This window comes from Clytia hemisphaerica, unplaced genomic scaffold, assembly GCF_902728285.1.
Source record: "Clytia hemisphaerica strain Z4C2 unplaced genomic scaffold, Clytia hemisphaerica genome assembly, whole genome shotgun sequence".
Lineage (NCBI taxonomy): Eukaryota > Metazoa > Cnidaria > Hydrozoa > Leptothecata > Clytiidae > Clytia > Clytia hemisphaerica.
Genome location: NW_027103510.1, coordinates 1 through 22509, shown reverse-complemented (window position 1 = coordinate 22509; position 22509 = coordinate 1). Strand labels below are relative to the sequence as shown.

General features: G+C 33.1%; 2 protein-coding genes across 2 annotated transcripts in view; one reads left to right on the top strand and one right to left on the bottom strand.

Moving 5' to 3' along the window:
• The window catches only part of LOC136799051 (1-phosphatidylinositol 4,5-bisphosphate phosphodiesterase gamma-1-like), a 52561-nt gene extending 45163 nt beyond the window's left edge, over window positions 1–7398 (bottom strand). The window contains exons 1-11 of the mRNA XM_067055730.1: window positions 7021–7398; window positions 6577–6720; window positions 6352–6445; window positions 4679–4726; window positions 4252–4333; window positions 3864–3944; window positions 3389–3432; window positions 3044–3095; window positions 2521–2628; window positions 1995–2125; window positions 1338–1423 (exon numbers count right to left, since the gene is read on the bottom strand). Coding sequence (XP_066911831.1) covers window positions 1338–1423; window positions 1995–2125; window positions 2521–2628; window positions 3044–3095; window positions 3389–3432; window positions 3864–3944; window positions 4252–4333; window positions 4679–4726; window positions 6352–6445; window positions 6577–6720; window positions 7021–7273 — 1123 coding nt within the window. The 5' untranslated portion in view covers window positions 7274–7398. The remainder of the gene's footprint in view (window positions 1–1337; window positions 1424–1994; window positions 2126–2520; window positions 2629–3043; window positions 3096–3388; window positions 3433–3863; window positions 3945–4251; window positions 4334–4678; window positions 4727–6351; window positions 6446–6576; window positions 6721–7020) is intronic.
• Window positions 7399–11111: 3713 nt separating this feature from the next.
• On the top strand, window positions 11112–19606 carry LOC136799048 (palmitoyltransferase ZDHHC3-like). The gene is made up of 7 exons (XM_067055727.1): window positions 11112–11577; window positions 16252–16421; window positions 17953–18004; window positions 18180–18261; window positions 18697–18827; window positions 19170–19216; window positions 19490–19606. The coding sequence occupies exons 1-7, from the start codon at window positions 11200–11202 to the stop codon at window positions 19602–19604; spliced, it is 975 nt and encodes a 324-aa protein (XP_066911828.1). The 5' UTR covers window positions 11112–11199; the 3' UTR covers window positions 19605–19606.
• The last annotated feature ends 2903 nt before the right edge of the window (window positions 19607–22509 follow it).

Below are 22509 nucleotides of genomic sequence, written 5' to 3'. Positions count from 1 at the left end.
ATTAGCGACCGTAGCCTGAAGGTAGAGCATCCAGCTACGGTGCGCAAGGCTGTGGGTTCGATCCCAAGTCGGGTCATACCAAAGATTTCCAAAATGCTACTTGATGCCTCTCTGCTTGATGCTCAGCAATTAAAGTGACGGATCAAGGGTAAGTGGAGAAATCCAGGGAAAGGAGTGGCGCCCTCCCCTAACTTTGGGTAGACAGCTGCGGTCGCAAACTTACTTATTAAGAATTTCTAGGGTAAAATACTGTTTGTGAAGGAAAAGTGCGAGGGGATTTCTAGTCGAGAAGGACATTATGACTATGGAGAAGCTGAAACCTATGGAATCTTAAGTCGAGAAAGTTACATCAATGGGTTAATATTGAATATTTAAGGGTAAACATCCAGAGTGGTAACTAGGTTCCTGGAAATCTTGCAGCTATCATTTGGAAGAGCATAAAGTTTTAGTAAAATTTGTGATTCTTTTTCACGAAGCGTTTAAAACGTTGGTACTGAAAAGGCTAAGTTTTCAAGGATTGACGTCTCCTTAACACCACCCTCTGTCTATTCTGTATAACAAAAATCGTTCAAAATGTTGGTACTGAACGGGTTAATTTTCAAGAATCGATATCCTTAACACCACCCCTGCACAGCCCAAATTTCGTAATAAACCAGTAATTATTAACATACATTCTATAGACCGGCATCCCATTCGCATAGTGCGGATAGGGGTCAGACCCCCTCTTATATAAATGACCCTTGGTATCTCCCCTTCTTGGCATCTCCCCCAACCTTTAAAAATGCCTATCCCAAGGATTTTGGAAAAAAATAGCTAACAAATATATGTGAAATATCTTTAGAGAGAGAAAGCGAAATAATAAACTTCTTTCTTCTTTTTGACTCAGACTAATATAACAGAAAACTTCCTTTCATAAGACCAAATTTCATAACAGTGCTTGAAAATAATCTACAATATATATGTAAGCCCTCCCCCTTCTTAAACTATCCCTTCTTCTTTGCTATCCCCCCTTTTTCATGATAATTTCTGACCCCCCTTCTTCATTTTTTCGGGGGGGGGAGGGGTCCGAACTATGATTCGTAAACATCGAATATAAGCTTCGACTGACGATGGACCTCGCAACTGATCTTGTGTCAAATAGCTTTGTAGAAATTAAAATAAAAAATTGCAGGAAAATAAAAGTAATATCAACGTACATTCAATACACCGGCATCCCATTCGTAAGCATCGAATGTAAGCTTCGACTGACGATGGACCTCGCAACTGATCTTGTGTCAAATAGCTTTGTAGAAATTAAAATAAAAAATTGCAGGAAAATAAAAGTAATATCAACGTACATTCAATACACCGGCATCCCATTCGTAAGCATCGAATGTAAGCTTCGACTGATGATAAACTTTGCAACTGGTCACCTGTCAAATAGCTGTGTAGATACAAAAACATAGGAGAAGTTTAGCACAGTATAATACAAAAAGATGAAATTGATCTTCCTATTCTTTTCATTTTGTTATTTTTATGACTTTTCTTCAGTCGATCAGCATTATACAGCAAAGGGTCAAAAGTTTCTTTCAAGGTTGTTGTGGAGAATATCGTGTTTGTTTTTGTACTACAATCCTGCCCAAAGGTAAATGAAAATTTACCCCCTTATGCTTGTTTTTCCTGTTGCTCTCCTCAGACCCCTCCTTACAATGATGCTGGGTAAGTTTGGGATTTCCAATGCTCAAATTCAATATTGTAGAGGTAAAAATAGATTGTTAGAAATGTGTGGATATCCCCTGGAAAATGGCAAAATTTGCAAAAAATACCTTGGGAAATTTTAAAAGTGAAGGTGGACGAACTAATATCGGTTCTTCGGTCTTTTACCCTCTGGAAATTTTAGAATAAATTTTTACCCCCTGGAAAAACGAACCCGCTGGAAATGAACCTTGCACGAAATAATAAAATATAATGGTCCACTGTAGAAGAACATTTGACTAAAATAATTTTCTACTCACGTATTGTGGGAAGACGCAATCCAATAGTTATTTAGTGGTTTGGTCATATCTTGATAAACTTTATTGCTTTCGTCGTAAGCTGTGTTGTTATTGAAAGCACTGTTCATGGGGCTGAACAGGTAATTGATGAACTGAAAATAAAGAAAAAATGAAAAACCTATAGATTTGTTATAGTTATTTATAACTATGCATTGCTCGCTGCTCGCAGTTTGAGCACTCTTGTGACTCCACAATGCAATCCACAAAATGTGTAACCGTACATCCTGTGCCACAGTTCAGGAGTTGCCATAAAGCCATTATGGTAATAACCGGGAGGGCACATTGCTATACATTGTAATTATGTGATAAAGGTTTTTAAACCTTTTTAAGCACTTTCTGAAAGTAATTTTTCATACTTTTGACCGCAACTCCCTCTTCTCTCCGTCTAGTTTGAATTGACAAAAATACCAGTTCAAAATTTACTCCGAATTGGTTGTTGCATATTTAACCAGTAATTTGTAAACTTTAAAACAGTTCTTGTTATTACCTGTTTCATATCAACGTACGGTTCAGAACCTTTGAATAGACTTTCATCTGGGATACACTGAACCATGATTGATCGCGCATATTGAGGGTCATGCTGTGCCCGATAGTCCTAATGAGGAAAATAACATCTGTCAACCCTTAGTGTTTATAAAAACTAATACTTAGTAACCCTTCACTATGGCTTGATATAACGATTTCAAGTAGGTTTAAAAAAATTATAAATTGATTTTTGGGCTGGATGATGTTCAATCCTTATTTCAAGCCCTGCTCACGCCGAGATTAGGTTTAAAAGTTTAAATCACAAATTATATTTTTCAATAATTCCTTATTATCTGGTTTAAGGCAAGCTCTAAGCCTGTAATCATTTTCACATAGCTTTTAGCGCAAGGTTTGATACAGTAGCTGTATCAAAATTGCCAATAAACTGGAAAATTTTCATGAGAATTTGTAAATTAAAATATAATTGGAAACAGTTTAAGAACCGTTGTAAATATCAATGGAGTGAAAACACATGAAAAAATTACCCCTTGTACATCTGTTAAGAATCTTTGAAAATCAGACATAAACATGACCAGCCTAGAAAAAACAAGTGATACTTTTAAAGGCCTGCCTGTAATCAACACTGTTAAGTTTTGGGCATTCTACAGTCCCGAAAAAAATCTATTTTACAGAAATTTATTTTCCAGGATATTGCTGGATCTGAATTTGATTTTCAAAAATCAGGGCTCATCCACATTTTGGGAATTTTGACAATTACTCAATTAATCAATTCACTAGTTAAAGTGAAGTTCAACCACATAAATAATCTGCCAGAATCTAACAGCATGCTTTCAAACTCCAAGAAATGAACATGTAGAAGAATTACTCACTCGTCGTTGACTTTTCGAAAGTATTGTTCATACTTCTCAGCAATCTAGGAATACAAAATTCAAAATGGATATAAATGTATACCCAGGTTTTCAACTTATCTAGAGCCCAATATTGCTTAAAGGTTTTAGTTTTACATAGGTGTTCGTCATTTCATATCAGACACATTTCATATCAGGACAGTGTCTCCTATTGTTATATGGTGCTGATACGAGCAAAAAAAGGTTTTTATTTTTCTCTTTCTGACCAATCTTGCTCCAGATCCTTGTCAATTCAATATCAAAAAGCTTGTAAATCAAAATTGATGAGTAAGCATCACTCTTATTTAAAACAAAACCTTAAACTTGAGTTAAAACTGAAATTCCATGGTTAATAATATGATCAAAATGAGGATTATTGATCCAATGGGAATTGTAAAAGATTTCAATAAAACTTTGGTTGGATAGCATTAATTCTAATGAAACTTTTTTCACTTACAGACGACTGATGCAGTAAGTTGTAATAAGCTTGGCAGAAACCTGTTGCATCTATCCCACTACTTCGAGGGGTAAGAACTTTCTAAATTGAAAAGTAAAATGAGTTCCTTGTTATTACACTTTGCTATTAAATCGTATGATAACAAATATTAAGCTTCTGGAAGGTTTCTGAAGGCAAGTCTTGATACAAATGAAATCCTTGCCTTAATTAAAGAAACTGTTGCTCTTTTTTTCAAAAATATAAGCAATTCAATTTGTTCAATCTGGAAAAACTGTTGAAAGAAGTTGAAATGTAGGTAACATTTTGTCATACAAGTGCATTTTTATAATGAAGATAAAGATTGAACTTTAAAAAGGTTTACAAAGTTAAAAGTGTTTTAGTATCTTACCTGATATGTGTCTCGTACTTTGTTGTTACTTAGTTTGATGTTTGCTCTTTGCAAAAACATTTTATACTCCCTCATTGACATTCTGGATTTAGAAAACAGTATGTAATTATTTGTGAGAAAAACTTAATTTAATGATAGATTAATTTAAACAGATTTTGCGGATTTGGGTTTCATCTGCAAAACTAAGTCCCATTAGAAATTTGGAAAGGCATTATCTGAAAAATATTTGAAACAAAACTTTAAAAATGTCAATCAAATAACAACTTTTAAAATGTTTACTGACATTAAAGAGCCCTAATAATGCATCTTTCGAAGTAGGATTTATTGACAAGCCTGCTTCACTAGAAGCAACTCATATCCTTTTTAAAAGCTTTAACATCAAATTTTTAACAAGCTTAAAGTAATAAGAAGAAATAAACTTTCTTACTTTTGCTGATTGTTTTTGGGCAGGCCAGACCACTCTCTACAAAGCCACCTGTAGAATTTAAGAAAAATTTACAAAATTGACTTGAAAAAGATTGTGTGTAATAGCATTTCCATATAAAAGAGTTTTAACATATCTTTTGAATAAATTCAAAAGTGTGGAAGGAAGAACCAGGTTTTCTCATCACATAGATGAATTCCTGACACAGATAATTGGAATTAGAACAGGGGGGGGTCTGTGTACAAAAAAGTTCGATATATCGACTATTGTCCTCCTATTATGGCCTCTTTTAGCCTTCTTTTTCTATTGGAATTTTGATTAATTACGTTCTCATGTCCTGAATTTGATTTATTCTCTAGTAAACATTCTCTAATTTTAATTGTTTTTAATTAGCAATATCTGTGTAATATACCTGACAACGAGACAGATATTGAAAAAATGAAAAGGATAATACTACAGAGAGAAAACTTCTGGATCAAAGAACTGAGAATCCTCACACCTAATGGATTGAACCAAGAACTCAATCTTCTCCAACTGAGCACCTAAGTCTGATCTACACGTTCATTTTAGACCAAAATCAACTCATCAGATGGCCCCATTTACACCAACCTATTTTCAAGCCTAAACTGCCTAAAGTGACCTATTTGTCCAAATTAACGTCAAATAATTTTGTATAGTAATTATTTCTATAGAAATATCATCCCCTTGAGAAAGGACAGAGTCCGAAACATGTCGGGGAAAATCAAAATATAATAACCGCATTCTTCTTCACCGTTCAACATATTGTTGGGGGTGTTTCTTTTGATGTGAATTTGTTGCTACTATACAGGGGGTGTTAGGGTATATTTGAGAGTTTTCTGTATGGTACTTTTTACTATACAGGGGTTGTTGGGGGTGTATTGTGTAGTTTGCTGGATAGTATTTTGTACTATAGGGGTGGGTGGGTGTCTAAGATTGAAATTTGCTGTACTGATACTTATACTGATTAGAATACATTCTTTTTTTATAAGCATACAGGAAAATAGGTCGAGGCTCAGTATTCTTAGCAAAATTCTCAAAGAAGGCTAAAGCAGCTTTAAAAGTAGGTTAGTAGTTTTTTTGCATTTCAGCTTGGAGGTATGCTTATGCATATTTTTCACCAAGTTTGAGCCTAAGTATACTTATAACGTTATGCTTACAAAAAAAAGTATTGCAGAAATTAAAATAACATTGTATAAAAGAAGCAATTCTGACAAATCATTATTTCCTAATAAGAATTAATTATCTTTATAGACATTATAATTGCAGAAAACAAGAATTCAAGTTGACCTCATCTATTTTGGGTCAACTCAAGGTTGATATTCAGTTCTGAATTCACAGAACTGATTACCATATGCTTTATTATATTTACAAGTAGCAGCAGTAGTAGTTTGAATGTTATGGTTATGGTGCTCAAGGGCAGGCAAGACCTTAGGTTCAATCATTGGTTCAATCCCCAGCCGAGTCAAGCCAAAGACTTTTTACTTAGCTCTGCTTCATGCTCAGCAATTAAGAGAAAGATCAAGGGTAAGTGGAGCAATCAAGAAAAATGATCTCCCTCTCCTACCATCATGAAGAGAGCTAAAAAGGGACCCTCAACTGTGGTTGTAAACTTATTTTTACTTAGAAAAAAAAACAAAAAATAAGTTGCAACTTACCTTTGGGTGAGTGCAACAGTCGGTACATATTGATTGCGAAATTTCAAATAAACAAGACCCTTCATCCAATAATTGCGCTCACTCACATTTTGAGCTATAAAAATTGTAAATTAGAACAGAAAATAAGAAATTCCACTCACTATATACCAAATAAAACTTCAAAATGAAAATCTCTAGTATTTAATAATTATCAAAAAGTCAGAAATTGAGTTTGAAACTTCTTACCCATGCATGATAATGTTTTCAAATTGAAGCAGCTTCCATATACAATGACAATACAGCTATTGGGGTCTTCAATTTTACGCAAAAAGTTAACAAAATCTTTTGATGTCACACCACTTCTTATTTCCTTGATTTCTTCAATGAAAACTACAAAATTAAAGCAAGCTAATTTTTAATGAAACTTTGCAAAATTAATTCATCTAAAAACAGAGGGGAAATTTCAAAGTGAAATAGCGGTACACTAAAAAGAATTTCAAAAATCTTCATTGTGTACTGAATATCAAAAAAGAAGTAAATAAAAAGACATTTAAATTTGAGAAATCTGTGCTGAATTGGTACTAAGATAAATGCTGTTTATGATTTTTTGAATCTTTCAGATTTTTTTGTGAATTTTCAATAATATTCTTAAAATGAAGAACTTAAAATACATGATAGCAGAAAGCTTACTTTTCCCTTCTTCTCTTCCTGTCCCTGCACGAAACCATGATATTTTGAATTCTTCCAAATCCAATTGAAAAGTCTTTTGTTCTGGCCTATTGCCTTTCACTTTGAAACGACTCATAGATGTGCCTAGCTTTAAAGCTGTAATGATGGGTCCAAGCTCCACATCGCTTGGGTAGCAATTTTCTTGGTCATTGCCATATTCAACACTTGACACAGTGCTTGGTGTTCGTGATAATGAACTTTTTGAATTTGACATATTGACTCAAACTATTGTTCTTATTGCAAGAAAAAATGTTTTACATCATTTATTCTTCATCCCGCCACAATAGTACTCATTTATCGTCTGTTCATCAAGTTTTGTGTTTTAATCACTAGAAAAAAAGAACTGCACTGTCAAAATTTAGAAGAAAATTTGTAAGAAAAAATATTCCATAAATTATATCAATTGAAATATTATTAATCTTTTTTTTCTAGACACGTTACCTAAAGCCTATCTACACAAAATAATAATTGTTCTGGAAAACAAAATCTTGCTAAAATGCACAAAGCTCAAAGAGATTTCTTTTGATGCTGGTAGATTCACTGGATTCACTCTTGCTCAGTTCTCTTGTTCTTATGTGCTTTAAATATTGTTGGCTAACTAGCCGACTATTAGCTGGAAAGAACATGGTCAGCTATAACCATTCTTTTTCGCTAGTTTGATTTTCATTTTATTCTTTATTTTTTCTTTTTATTCTTTTTGTTATTTATCTTATTTTTAATGTTCTTTTATTGTATTGTACTGTATGTTTTTTTTCGCTTTATGCTTTTTATATTTCCTAGTTTCTTATCCTCAGCATCATATAAAGAGGGTTTGGCATATAAAGAGGGGTGGGTGGTGTCTTTAGCGAAATACCTCATAGGGATAGATGACTATGGCATCATCCCAGGACAAGCGAACTTAAAGAGGTTGGACAGAAATGTAGCGGCCAAGTAATATAAGACGTATTGCGAAAAGGTAAAAAGGACGTGAAAATTATTGTTTTATGAGTGGGGTTATGATTTTTTTATTGCGAACACATACTATTAGTTACATGGTCTTCTCAAGGTGGGATGCGGGATATACAGGGTCGGCTTGCCAAGTCGCAATACGGTTTTACTTATCCCTGTACACTCTTATCCCACCTCGAGACGACGGTGCAACAGAGTTATCCCGTTGCATGTTTTCCAAAAGCAGGAAAAACTTTCATAACATAGCGATCAAAAGTAACTTTAAAGATTTTCTGTTTGCTGACTTTCTCAGCCACATCCATAATTTCAATTTCGATTTCAATTCTTTTCAAAACAAAACATTTGAATAGACCCCTTCGCCTTTTTATACACCCTTTTTTAGAGACAGGAATAATATGAAAGCTTGAATCACTGATTGAAAAAGAATAATCCCTCTCTAACCATTAAGCAAAGAAAAACAGTTTCAACCTTTCTATTAATTTCAGCTGATAAAAAGGGTGTCAAAATTAGAGGAGGGATGTTGACATTAGACCAAGTTACGGTACAGCACAGAGACATTCGACAATCGAATCGCAATTATTTGATTGAATTTGATCCTGTTCTATTGATTCGGTGTTTGATTCCTTTGATTGACATTGACAGCTTTAAAACAAAAATTAGCTAGAAGCCTAAAAATGAGCCAACAGCAAAACAAATTGATTATCTAGCTTGACCATATTTTTTAATTGATGTGGAAAAAGAGAAGAGAAGTGAGAATAAAGAAAATAATACCGTCAACCCCCCTACTCTAACTTGGGACTATCTGACAAAACATGGGACAGCAATTTGGTCACCATTTCACTGAACCTACAAAGTCATCTGATTTGAGTTAATGAACGGAGTATTAAAAAATACACGCATTCTCTTTCGCACCCAGTAGGCTTTTGAATTGAAATATGAAAAAAAATCTGTAGTGGAACACACACTTGAGTGTCTGTGCACTCTCAGAGGAACGAAGAAGTATGATTGATAAACTTGGTGGAGTTATCAAAACAAATTTGTTGTCAAAGATATTTAAAACAGTAAGTGAAAATATAGACCAGATATCACCCAGTCCCATGTTTCAACCAATCATCTCAAGTTAGAGCAGTTGACGGTACAACAGCATTTTCTTATATCTGTCACTTAATTGAAATTGCCGTCCCATGTTTTATCAGATACAGTAGTCCCAAGTTAGAGCAGTTGATGGTATACTTTTTAACAACTTTTTTCTACAAAGCCTCTTGTACCGTGAGTGGTCCTAAATCTGACACCCCTGCCTAAATCCGATGGGCTCTTTCAAAGATACAAATTAAAATAAAAACAAATCTCTCAATGTGATGCAATGAAGATACCAAAGTGTCAACTAAACTGAGAGATTTGATACACTGAACCAATTGAACCAAGTAACAATAATTGCTTCGTATACAAAACATAATTTTGTGTTACAAAATTGTTGTTTACTCTTTTAAAACACGAGCAACAGATTCAGAATTTAAGAGAGATAATTATATTTACAACTCACACTTTTTTTATCACATTAATTGACATCTTGGCATTTTAGTAATCTTGTTAGATGTTTTGTTTTTAGAGTTCTTGCAATAGTTTATTGTTCAACTTGGAGAGGGAATGTTTGTAAAGATAGAATTTTTTTTCATAGCAGTTATTTGGGCGGTCGGATTTAGGCAGGACTGTCAGATTTAGGACCACTCGCAGTACCTACCTGTTTGTACTATTTGTCGCTTCTGCTTGAACTCTTACCGTGAGTGGTCCTAAATCCGACAGCCCTGCCTAAATCCGACCCCCCAAATAACTGCTATGAAGAAAAATTCTATATTTACAAACATTCCCTCTCCAAGTTGAACAATAAACTATATTGCAAGAACTCTAGAAACAAAACATCTAACAAGATGACTAAAATGTCAAGATGTCAATTAATGTGATAAAAAAAGTGTGAGTTGTAAAAATAATAACATCTATAATTCTGAATTCGTTGCTCGTGTTTAAAACGTTAACAATTTTGTAATAAAGAATTATGTTTTGTTTAAGAAGCAATTAATGTTTTGGTTCAATTGGTTCAGTGTATCAAATCTCTCAGTTTAGTTGACACTTTGGTATCTTCATTGCGTCACAGCAAAAAGTTTGTTTTTATTTTAGTTTGTATCTTTGAAATACCCCATATCGGATTTAGGCAGGGCTGTCGGATTTAGGACCACTCACGGTGGTGTACTACTTGTATATGTCAGGAAATGCCTCTTTTCTTTCTTCATAATTATAGGAGATCTTCATAGAAGAATTTACCTTTCTATAAGGAACTTTATAAGACTTGATGGCATATTAAAAAGATAATCAGAAAATGAAAGCTTCTTTGTTTTTCATTTTCGCATTTATCGGGGAATTGGATGGAATTTTCAGAAGAGGCTTTTATTCGATATGAGAGGATTCCCATTTCCGTAAAATTGCGATTCCCCCCATGGTTGTGTAATAGGGGCTATGGGTAATTCCTTTGTTCTTTTGCTATTTTCTTTTGTTCTATGTGAACAAATCAAAGTACTTCCAACCTGTCTGTCTGTCTATGCTATCTTTTTTTACGTTTGTTATCTCTTCCTGTTCTGGTGCACAAAAATCCAATAATAAACTATTTCTCTATCAATCAAGGATGTAATAATATCTCATTTATCTGTAAAAATAAATTTGAAAAAATAAAAACAAACATTAGCCAGGATGTTTTCTTTCAGCTTTATGATACCACTTTTCTCGCTTGTGTACTGTTCCATTTTGAAGGTATTACTAAGAAGCTCTGCGGTGAAGAGTTTATTTTGATTTTGACAGAAGTTACCAATACCAATTCTCTCTGATAAAATATACAACCTCACAAAAAACTCTTGGGAGATTACCATTACAGAAAATGCGAAATAGAGTTTGAGTCTAGACTATTTCTCAATATATTACAGACTATAATCGTGCATCTGGGTTTTAGAGAAACAGCTCAAGTTTTGGTACGCTGAATGCCTGGCTTTAAGTCTGCAATTTAAATTTTGTTTCTCCTCCGCAACGCTTTCTTTAGTAATTGCGGCGTAGTAAAGCCGAAGTATACAAGAAGAAGGAGGAAACCCTTGGCGGCTGCAAAGTCATGGGCATTTTTAGTTTTTATTCTACATCTTTCAGTTTATTATGACAGAATTGGTGCAAGTGAAAGATATATTAGAACGTTTAAAGACTGGGGAAAACTACGAAACTTCTTCAAGTGCCGAATCTGGAGAAAATAGCGAAATAATAAGTGTTACTACAACACAACCGAACACCACCAAAAATATGGCACAGTTTCATTTTTGCAGATGTAAGGCAGAATGGTTTGTTAGAGATGGGCTTGGTATGACCTGCTCTGGGCTAACATATTGTTTGATATTGTTTGCTGAGTTTGTTGTCATTGGTGTCATTTTATTACCTGGATTTCCACTATCTGCTTGGAGTTATGTTCATGCAATCCTTTTCAGTTGCTTGGCATTTTTGGCAGCTTGTTCACATCTGAGGGCTATGACCACTAACCCAGTAATTATTCTTCAATAAATAAAATCTCTTTTAATTACTTGTCAGTCTAAACTTTAAACTCCTATATCAGGATTAGAAACTAGGCTAGTCTTACTACCTCTTTTATCAGGACCCTGCCGACGCACCGGACTGTCCGGTGTATTTGTCCGGTGGCAAAAAGTATCCTTTCGCTACACCGGATGCAATAAGTCCGGTGTCAGTCCGGTGTTGCATACAGGGAATTTTGGACGCCGGACATTTATGAAACAAAAAATAAGAAACACCGGACGCACCGGACTGGCCATGTCCGGTGTTTTGATTGTCCGGTGGGAAAAAATATCTTTCTCCGACACCGGACATCCGACTTCCTTAAGTCCGGTGTAGAAATTGTCCGGTGGTAAAAAAAATTCTCATTTTACACCGGACTTTCGCGTGTCCGGTGTTCGTTAAGTCCGGTGCGTCGGCAGGGTCCTCTTTTATCTTTTCCTTTACAACAATACAATGCTCTGACAAGTTGAGACAACACATGTCTACATGTACATTGGCAAGTAATCCCTGAGAGAAGTTTTTATAGAAATCTGCAACAAAAACGAAAGTGGTCTCTTCTACTGATTGCTTCCCAGCACTCCTTTGCAGCTGTTTATCAATATTCAAATTTCCACCATGAATGAGATGAGGTTGCTGCATTTCAAACATTCTTTTTGGCACCCTTGGCCTCTCAGTGCCTTGCACGAAGGGCGGCTGTAAAATCCCACCCTTCATATATGGACATGTTCATTAAAAAAGGCAAGTCCTGTGACATGTCAAAAAGTTGGAAAAATCGTTTTTTGTTAATAAATCAATAAATATTGTCTCAAAGTCTATGAAATTTGCTGGATAATTAGGTAACATGGTAACAAAGCCCCTGAAAGGACAAAATTTCACTTTTTGTTGTTAGTTTACCAAGAATGGATAATAATGTAACTTTTTAATTCACCTTGACCTGGAAAATGACTTTTTGAAGAATGCAGGAAAATTGATTTAAATTTTCAAAGCTTAGTATGTTAACTATCACCTGTTGTTATTCGGACAGGTTTTGTTGAATGGTAACAAAGATATGGGATAATGAAGTAACATAGTCAGAAAATCATAATCTTTCAATAACTTCAATATTATAGAACATAGAAAGTCAAAACTTGAACATTATATAATAAACAAGGAATATAAGATATTGAAATCCCTAAATGACGCTAACATTTTCATTAATTGGGGCTTTTTGGATAATTTGTAACAAAACTGTCACCTATCATTACTAGCACTTTTGGTTGCAAAAACTAGAAATTTAGGTTTGCTATCATTTAAAGCATAGACAAATATTAAACAGATATAAGTGCTTTCAAATTTTTGATTTTTATTAATGGGACATGGTCTGGATAACATGATAACATAGATAAAAGAAAACAGAACTTCCACTCAAACACTATGGTGAGAAAACGATACGAAATATATACTAGTAATATAAAATTATGAATAACATTAGAGAATTATAAATTGTACTATAAATTCTGAAAGCCCATTCTTAAATTAGTACTATTTCAGTTAGGGAAACCATCCAGGATCCTGCCATTCTATCAGCCAGCAAAAACTGAATGACACTTGTAAACTTAAGTTTCTTACCATTTTCCATCGAAAACAATCGAAAACCCAAAGCCGGAGACCAAAGCAAATGATCTTTCTTGATGAGGGCGCCCTTTTAGATCTATTGTTAACTCATTTAAAATGGTGGACAGAGTTGCGGAATGACGAAGGCGCCCGCTGCTTCGATGGTGGTAACGCCAAAACGCCCAATATGACCAGCCAACAGAAGGCGAGTTTGTTGCCGCGCAAGTTACGTCATGCACTCCACCGTAGCGAAAGCACGAATGACATTTCACAATTATAAGAATATCTTATGTGCTTAATTCTATTTGACTTTGAGAGCTTCATGGAAGATGAAGAAGTAGAAAGATGAAAAATGCGCTGGTTAATTTTTTTTAAATAGGTCTGTTCTATCATTGTTGAAAGTTGAAGAAATTTCTACCAACGCATAATTTTTTTACAGCCAATTAAAGGCACAGTCTGCTTATACTTACTATGTTTGCTATATCATCTAGGCAAAAAACGGTAAAAAAAGACACAAACACAATTTTTTTATGAGTATGGTTATGATTTTTTTGATTGCGGCCGCGTACAGGAACTCGCCAAATGTTCCTAACTGTATTTGGATAACAAAGTAACAAGCAGCTAGTGATAAAAGTGAAAATTTAATGAAGTTTTATCATATCGCGTTCCTCTTGCTAATCAAAAATAACAAAGTAAAAGGTATGAGAAAACAAGAACAAAACAAAAAAAATATATATTTCAAAAGTTAAACCTGTTTGCATTGGGACATATGAAAATAGACATATAGTTTAGAACTTCAAAACTAAAATTCAAATCATCTTTACAAAATACAAGAACATTCATGAAACACACTCAAAATGGTCAAGAATTTAAAAAAATTTAATGTCGTCCAGTCATTGTCAGCCCAGCCTCAGATAACTATTGGTAATCTTCCATCTTTAATTTAAGATCATCTGTTATTGGAATTTCTGGGAAAAGTACATGATTGTAAGTGATATAAATCTTTTGTTTTTCACTAAGTTTGTATTGGATCAAATGCTTGCGAAAATTCAACAAAACTCCACATTTTTCACCCATCACGTTACAAAATTATCCAAAGAGTGCCTATTATATCAATTTTTTGTACCTTTTCTTTTGCGAAACTTAAGGTTTACTACTTTTAAAAACTTCTCTCTGAAGGAAACCTATGAGCTTTTAAAAGTATTATAGATATGGTGAGACATGTGAAGAGGTATGAATGACAGTTAATTATGCAAGCTTTTTCAAGGTAGCTTTTGAAAATGTTACATTATTTTATTATCCAATTCTTACCAAACAGTACTCCTTACTCTGCTAATTTATTTAAAAACATTAGGTACAATAAAAACATCAGGTTTTAACTCAAATGAAATGTTTTTTGATATCAATATCTGGATATTATGAAACAGCATATTGTGACCTTTAAGCTGTGTTACATCATTATCCAGTGGGTATTTCAACAAACTTTTCGTGTCAAAATGATATCTATTATACCCTAAATAAGTTCTATAACTCAAGATATCTATAGGTTAAGCTGCTTAGTAGATCTAGAAATCATTATCGAGCTTAACTGAAAAAGTTGGTGTTACATCATTATCCAGCACTGTAAAAAGTTCAAACTAACATATCTTTTGTTCTTTTAAAGGGGAAAAAATTCTGTTACCAAATTATCCAAGAAGAACATTTCACCTTAACCATCAGAATAATCTGACCTTTGATAAGAAATGGTAAACCACTAAAATGGATAATCTTGTAACATAGACATCAAATGTCACAGAAACCTCAAAAACTTGCCTTTTTTAATGAACATGTCCATATTTGCTTCAATCCGTGATCCGTGATTTTTCTTATCTTCAATTTACTGAAGAAAGCGAGAATTTGATGCGAGAGTTAGATTGTCAACAAAGTGCCGTAAAAAATCATTTTTGAAGAATAGGTGCAAAAAAGTGAAACATAGAAAAGTTTCAATTTAATTGCATTAATCGAAATGGGGGATTTGGAAAATTTTCTATGTTTAGTTTTTTGCACAAACCTCTGTAACTATGGGCGAACACCGCGTTGTTAAGCTGTTGGCTTGAAATCGAAAATGAAACCACTCAAAACGAAAGTAAAATCGGCCCTTATTCTAAATCTCGTAATCTTGATGATATACAAGTTTAAGTCTATACTGCTTGTTATGCATGTATATTTTAGTTTTTAAGCCTATGCTTTAAAAAAGAACTCAAACTTGGGAAAGTATAGCCAGTCATAGTCCAGGAGCTGGAGCTCAACTACTTTTTGCCTTTACTAATTCTGATGGGGGAAAAAGTAGAGAGTCCAGTGGAACCTACAAATTATGTAACTGAAACTATTAACTGTCACACCAAATTTGAATTTAAAACCAATCAGAATTCCTTCTAGAAAGTTAAAAATTGTGCAAAATGTCTTACAATAGATTAAATTTTCACAAAAAAATACTACACTTTGAATTTTTTGACTTTGCCATTTGACGATCTACCCTATAAGCGGGGGGTGTTGGAATAAGAATGTCCTGAGTGGAAAATTTAGAAAAATTAATTAGCGCTGAAGACGCTTACCGTAAGTTGGTCTATTATCGATATCCCTCGTCTAATTCCGACACCCTTCTTTAGAGACAGGGATAATATAAAAGCATGAATCACTGATTAAAAAAGGATTATTCCTCTCTGACCACTAAGCAAAAAAAACAGTTTCAACATTTCTATCAATCAGCTGATAAAAAGGGTGTCGAAATTAGAGGAGGGATGTCGACATTAGACCAGGGATGTCGACATTAGACCAAGTTACGGTACTAGATACCCGAAAGTAAAAGAGATAACAAAATATGTGGGAATCACAGAGTTTAGGCCAACTCAAGGTAATGTATAGACTGAACACTGCCTTGCTGTTTATTTAGCAGGGTTTTCCACTACATCTCCTACTTATTCTATCTTTTCAAAAAAAACTCAAATTTACGATCTTATTTTTTTGTTTTAACATAAGCAAAACATTTACAAAAGTTATTTTTTCCAATTTCAGGGAACCATTCCAAAGGGAAATTTTACAGATGAAAATGTTAAAGGATTGGGTCTTCAAGCAGGTGATGTTGTTGTACGATGCACGAGATGCGAATGTATCAAAACAGATCGAGCTCATCATTGTAGTACATGTCAAAGGTGTATCAGGAAAATGGATCATCACTGCCCGTGGTACGACATTTTTAATCAGATTTTTTTCCCATCCTGCTGTGATTGACTTATTATTACAAATCAACTTTTTAAGAAAATTTATATGTTATGATTTTTAAATTACTTCAGAAAATTGATGTTTTATCATAGAATAATCAATTTTGCTTTGGTTTTTGTTTGTACATGGTGGCCAGCGACCCTTGAAATCCTTGAAACCCTTGAAACACCCTTGATTTTTTTGCTACCCTTGAAAATTTCTTGAAACCCTTGAAATTCAGAAATCTGGAAGGGATTTTTGTTCATTAAGAACTTTTAAAATGCAAAATTTTCCCCACTTCGTGGGAATAAAAGTGAATAGCCTAATGATTGATTTTCTTTATCTAGATCATTGCACATTCTATGGTGCTCCTTTCATTATTTAATTTGAATTTTATGACTGATATCTTTAAATTCTTTTTAGCAGTTTTGTCAAAGAAGTTACCTACTGTACTAGCATTTTCGTTTTGGAGTACTATATTCTCGTTATCTAATTAGGGTTACATCTACAGAAAGTCATCTTTCTTATTTTTTTGTATTTTTCAATCAACTTGGAAATCTTAGTAGAAAACCTTTGATAGGTCGTTCACTTATTGCCCAAAGAATGGTTTATGACCACGTTACTTCATCCGGGTTACAGAACGATGCCAATGATTGTTATGATAAGGCTGAAGAATATAATGATGATCTCCAAAAAATGCAAAATGAAGCTTCAAAAGGAAATAGCTTCAGGCAAACTATTGGGCAAAAGTGAAAACTAGAAAAAAAATACCAGAAAGACGTTAAAAGTTTACATGAACAGATTGAAACTATAAAGAAAGCTAGAAAATGAACTATAACTATCGTTTTAAAAGAAGTTTAAGAAATCTTTTGAGCTAAGTTGAAATTTGTTGAACATTTCTAATGAGAAAATAGCTAAGTCAATTGAATGGTGCCGTGAAAAGTATTTAAGTGCATGGCCAAATTTTTTTGAAGTTTTTGTTGAGGCCTTTTATGCATTATATTTGCAACATTATATTTTTAGATTTTGATTACTGACATTTTTTGAAACTTTTTGTTTTGAATTTTCATACTTCATTTTGTTTTGTTTTAAGAAATTTTTCCTAGTGTTTCACTGTTGTTTTAATTTGTAATACGTTGAGTTGAAAATTTTCAGTAAGTCTAGTATTCTACAGTTTTTGTAGCTTTAAGGACACTCTTTAAAAACTAACTTGTTGCAAATTATAACCTTTTAAATGTTTGACTTCTATTCTGTTCATACATATAAAGCAGTTCTTTCATCACATGCAAATAAAACTGGGCTTTTTTAGACTTTTTCCTTGAAACCCTTAAAAATTATGTTTTTATGGCTTTCAAACCCATGAAACCCTTGAAAATTTGGTCAAAGGACCCCTTGAAACCCTTGAAAATTGATGCAAAATGACCCTTGAAACCCTTGAAATGGGCACTAAAATATGGCTGGCCACCATGTTGTATCTTTCACAATTTTGTTCATATGATTTCATTGTATTCATAGGATCAATAATTGTGTTGGAGAATTTAATCAAAAATTTTTTGTACTCTTTACGGTAAGTCTATTGATCATTAACAAAGCCACCAACAAAATGTTCTGATATACTTCAAAAGAAACTTACTCGATCAAATCTTTTTCTGAAATCTTTTGACATTTTGCACTTTGTATATACAAAAATTTTACTGTTTAGATCATTTGGAAACATTCAACATTTTCTCTTCTTTTTGTAGTTCTACATAATGGCAATATCGGCATATGCAATGGTTTTGGCAATTCATTACATTTTCCAATGCTCTGACAAGGACTGGAAAGGTACTTTTCATAATAATGCTTCATAAAAAATCTTTCTATTTATTTCACTCATTATTTACTAAGGCAGACAGAAGAAAAATCAGTGTTAAACAAGATACATTTTTTGCTCACTTGTCATGACTATAATCCAAAAGCTTGGCTATAATTTTTTACAACATCCAGATTCCTACTACTTGATCCCTTAACTCAACCAATAAAAAATATAATCTTGTAAAGGAGAAGCTTTTTAGACAATATGGCAAGTGATAGTGCTTGACATCAACATCTATAAGCTATAGTATTAGGGATTAAAATAGCAAACTTGAAATTTAGCTATGCGGGTGTTCATTAAGTTTCAATTCAGTTTTAAATATTCTTTCCATCATTAGCCAGAGTTCTTAAATCATGAATGATCTTTATATTATATCCATTGGCATTGCCCTCTCTTTTTTTTAGAATGTGCATATTTTTCACCACCTACCACTATCATATTTTTGGTTTTCTTGATCTTCGAGGGACTTTTATTTGGTTTGTTTACACTCATCATGTTTTGTACACAAATGAATTCAGTCATCAATGATGAAACAGTGAGTATTTTCAAGTCTGTATCTATTATGCACATGTGATTTCCTATAATAGTAATATGTAACAATTTTCCTATGAAAATACATACTACTATTTTACTTTGAAAATATGAAAATGATTTTCATTTTGAAAATACAGATATGATTTTCCTTTCAAAATACAAATATTATTTCCAATTAACCAATGAACTTTTTTAAGATTTTTGCCTCAAAAAAGTAAGATTATATTCCTTGGAAATTATGTGGAATGATTAAACTTCATAAGAAATACAAAATGACATTCCAAGTTTTTCTATGAAAAAAAACCTCAAGGTTGAAGATTCTTTCTTTTTCTTTATCTTTTAGGGTATAGAACACTTGAAAAAAGAAAACAGAGAAAAAAGTGGTACTTGGTATGTATAAAGAGATATTTTATTATGCTTTCAAGCTCATTGTTATTTGTATATTACATTTCGTCTTTCTGATTTAATATTAGAATACAGCTATCCATTCCATGCATACAATTATATTAGTTAAGAACCTTAGGCTCGATACATCTATCTTTCCTGAAAAAAAATTAGAATTTACCCAACAAAATGATTCTTGCTAGGAAGCTGTCACTCGCTGATTTGAATCACTCTCCTGATGAACATGCTATTATAATTTTCATTTGTTTTTTATTACAGGCGAGATCGTATGAAAGATACATTTGGTTCAGATATGGGAATTTCTTGGTTTTCACCTTTTTCATCCAACTTGTATCATCGAAAACGTAATGACTATTCATATTTTGACGTGTAAAATTAACCCATGTGTGTTTTGAAAATCTGTGTACGGGATGGCGAGGAACCTTATGGAAAACGATTCTATGGGTAGTGTTTCAATGTGATATGAATGGATTGGTTGTTCGATGGCACTCGAATGACGATCAGGGTCTCCCCTTTATGATGCAATGTACTGACAAACTTTTAAGTCCAAAATACATCAAGGTTTGGTGACTCCACAAATAACGTTTTGGGAGCTTCATGATGACTTGTCAATGCATTCGACCAGTAACAATTTCTGTTGAACTGATTTTCTGGCAGACACTCATTATCTCAGAATGAGCTTTCTGATCTGTTCTTTGGCTCAAATTTCTCGAGAGAAAAAAATGTCTGTTTTTTGTGAATATAACTTTTTATACTTCCTTCCAATCAAGAAATAATTATTTTATGTATGAACAACAATCTTATTGGGTTTATTTAAGAATTATATGTTATTAAATTAGAATTTTATGGTCAAAACGCCGATAAACACGGGGAAAACACGAAGAATCATGGGTAAATTTTCGATGAATCCACTTTGAAAATCTGAAAGACAGTTTGTCCCAAAAAAGCGGACAAAATTTTATATAAAGTAAAATCCCCATTATGCCAAACTTATGACTTGTATATTTAGTATTTCATTTTCCAAAACCTATTCAATCATCTTGGGAATTTAATATCTATTGATTAAACAGAATTTTTGATGTTTAATGCAATTATTCTAAGCCCAGTTTAAATAATGAGTTTTGAGGATTATACTTTACATAAGAATTTGTCAGCTTTTTTGGGCCACACTGTAAAATTGAAAATCTGAAAAAGTTTAAAAGATGCCAGCTACATTTCACCGAAAAGGCAACCATAATTTTTTTGTTTTTGTTCTGTGATAAGTAAGATTGTTTTTTGTTTTCATCTATCACTTATTGAAAGTTCCAGTCAGTTCCAGTATATATTTCAGTTTTCAGAACAATTGATCGTTCACTAAGTTTGATAATAAGTTTTAGCAAGATAATTTTTTGATATCTTTCATGTCGTGTTGCATAAGATTGCCTTTTCCGAATTAAGATTCTCCTGACTTTTCCGGGGTTTTTCTGCTATTTTTCCCGGGAAAGCCGGCATGAGATTGAAAAGGCTTTTCTTCTAAACGTACGGAAAATATTGTGTTTACTTACGAAACAGTCTAACTTTCCAAAGCTCATTTTCAACTACGCGAAATTCTGGTTATTTTCCGGTAGAAAGGTGACAGCGGAGTCTTAGTGCGGGAAAGAGAATCTTATGCAAAACGAATGTTTTCTGCATCCGTGAAAAACACATCTTAATGAATAACGTTTTCGGTTTTCTTTCTATTTTGCGTGAAGAATAAAGTGACTCTCCTTTTCGAAGATGTGTAAATTATAATTTTTAACATAATATAATTCTTTTAGAAAATTGAACTTTGATGTTATTTTTGTATGTCTATGTTTCTGTTTTTTTTTTATTTCTGTTGTTCAAAAGAAGATAGCTAAATATACACTTCATTCTACAAAAACATTATGTTAATTCAATTTCATACCTTAATTGCAATCAGATTCAATTCTATTTAAACCTACCCCAGTCCCACTGGAAAATCTGGTCAAAATTTTCCCCGGTAGGAAAATTACCCTTGAATTTTAGCCCCACTCGAAATTAAATGTTACAAATTGCATCCAAAACCATATCCCCACCACCACCGTTTTTTAACCTTTGAACAATAGAATTTCTATCCCCATTGGGATTTTAATAGGAATTTTTATCCCCATTGCGGAAAAAATTTCCACGGGGCTGTGAGACAGGGGTGTTACAATTGTTGCCATATGTTCTCTATGTTCTATTTTCTATCAGGTAGGTCCGTACATTCAGCATGTAGCTTGTTTTTTTTTCATCAATAGGCGAACATTTTATTGTCTAAAACTACAGCGAAATACTTGTGTGGGACCATGTTTTAAATTTTCACGATTTTCTCGTGCTTATTTCGCAAAATAATTTTGATGGATAATAGCACTGACGATTTCGACGATCTTATCGTCTAAACAAGGTCAATAAAAAGGGAATAATTCAAAGGGAAGGAAAAAATTTGGAAAAATGAGGTCAACATGGGGCCTGAGTAAACAGTGGCGTTGTTCCAAACAGCGCTATGTATACTCCGCCCTTGTCTATTTGTATTCATTAACGGACAATAGCATCAAGCAGGTTGCTTAACACTTATATATTTGTATCATTCAATAGAATTTGATTAGCTTTATTTATTTCAAAAAAATTACTAAATTTAAAAAATTCTTCTATTTACATAAAAATTTGATTCTGCAATAAACGAAAAATGTGTAAAATTTGATTGTCACTAAAATGCTTATACTAACTTCTTTCCGCCAAGCATAAAAAATTTGTAATATGTTTTCTTTTTTCTTTTGAATTTTTAGGTTGACATTTAGAATTGTACTAGTCCAGAAGAAAATAATTTTACTTAGCTCCGGATTTAATTTTTGCTAATTCGAACTTAAAATATAGAGAAGTCTACTTTGTTCGAGCTACAAAAAGATTCGAATTATAGAGAGCATTCTAGGAGTAAGAAATGAAAAAACTAGGACGCAGCGAATGCAAAACAAAGTCACTTTATCGGTATCTTTATAAGTTATTCGACCTATCAAATTATTACACGCTTTTTTATAAGAATAACTTTTATAAGAATATCAGGGTGAGATTTCAGTCAATAGGCCTATTGTTTAGAACAATAGAAAAATAAGAATAGTAAATTTCATTGTTACATATTATAAATTCAAACCTTTTCACCAGTTTTAAAATCAATGAAAGTGCAACCAATTTCTTTTTTATCTTGATCATAAACGGTGGAAAATATCCGATATTTCCCCTGAAAAAAAGGTAATTAACTT

Coding starts and splice junctions, on each gene's coding strand:
- LOC136799048 (XM_067055727.1), top strand. CDS start 11,200: ATGACAGAATTGGTGCAAGTGAAAGATATATTAGAACGTTTAAAGACT. Junction 16,422..17,952: donor ATGGATCATCACTGCCCGTG/GTACGACATTTT, acceptor TTGTATTCATAG/GATCAATAATTGTGTTGGAG. Junction 19,217..19,489: donor AGAGAAAAAAGTGGTACTTG/GTATGTATAAAG, acceptor TTTTTATTACAG/GCGAGATCGTATGAAAGATA.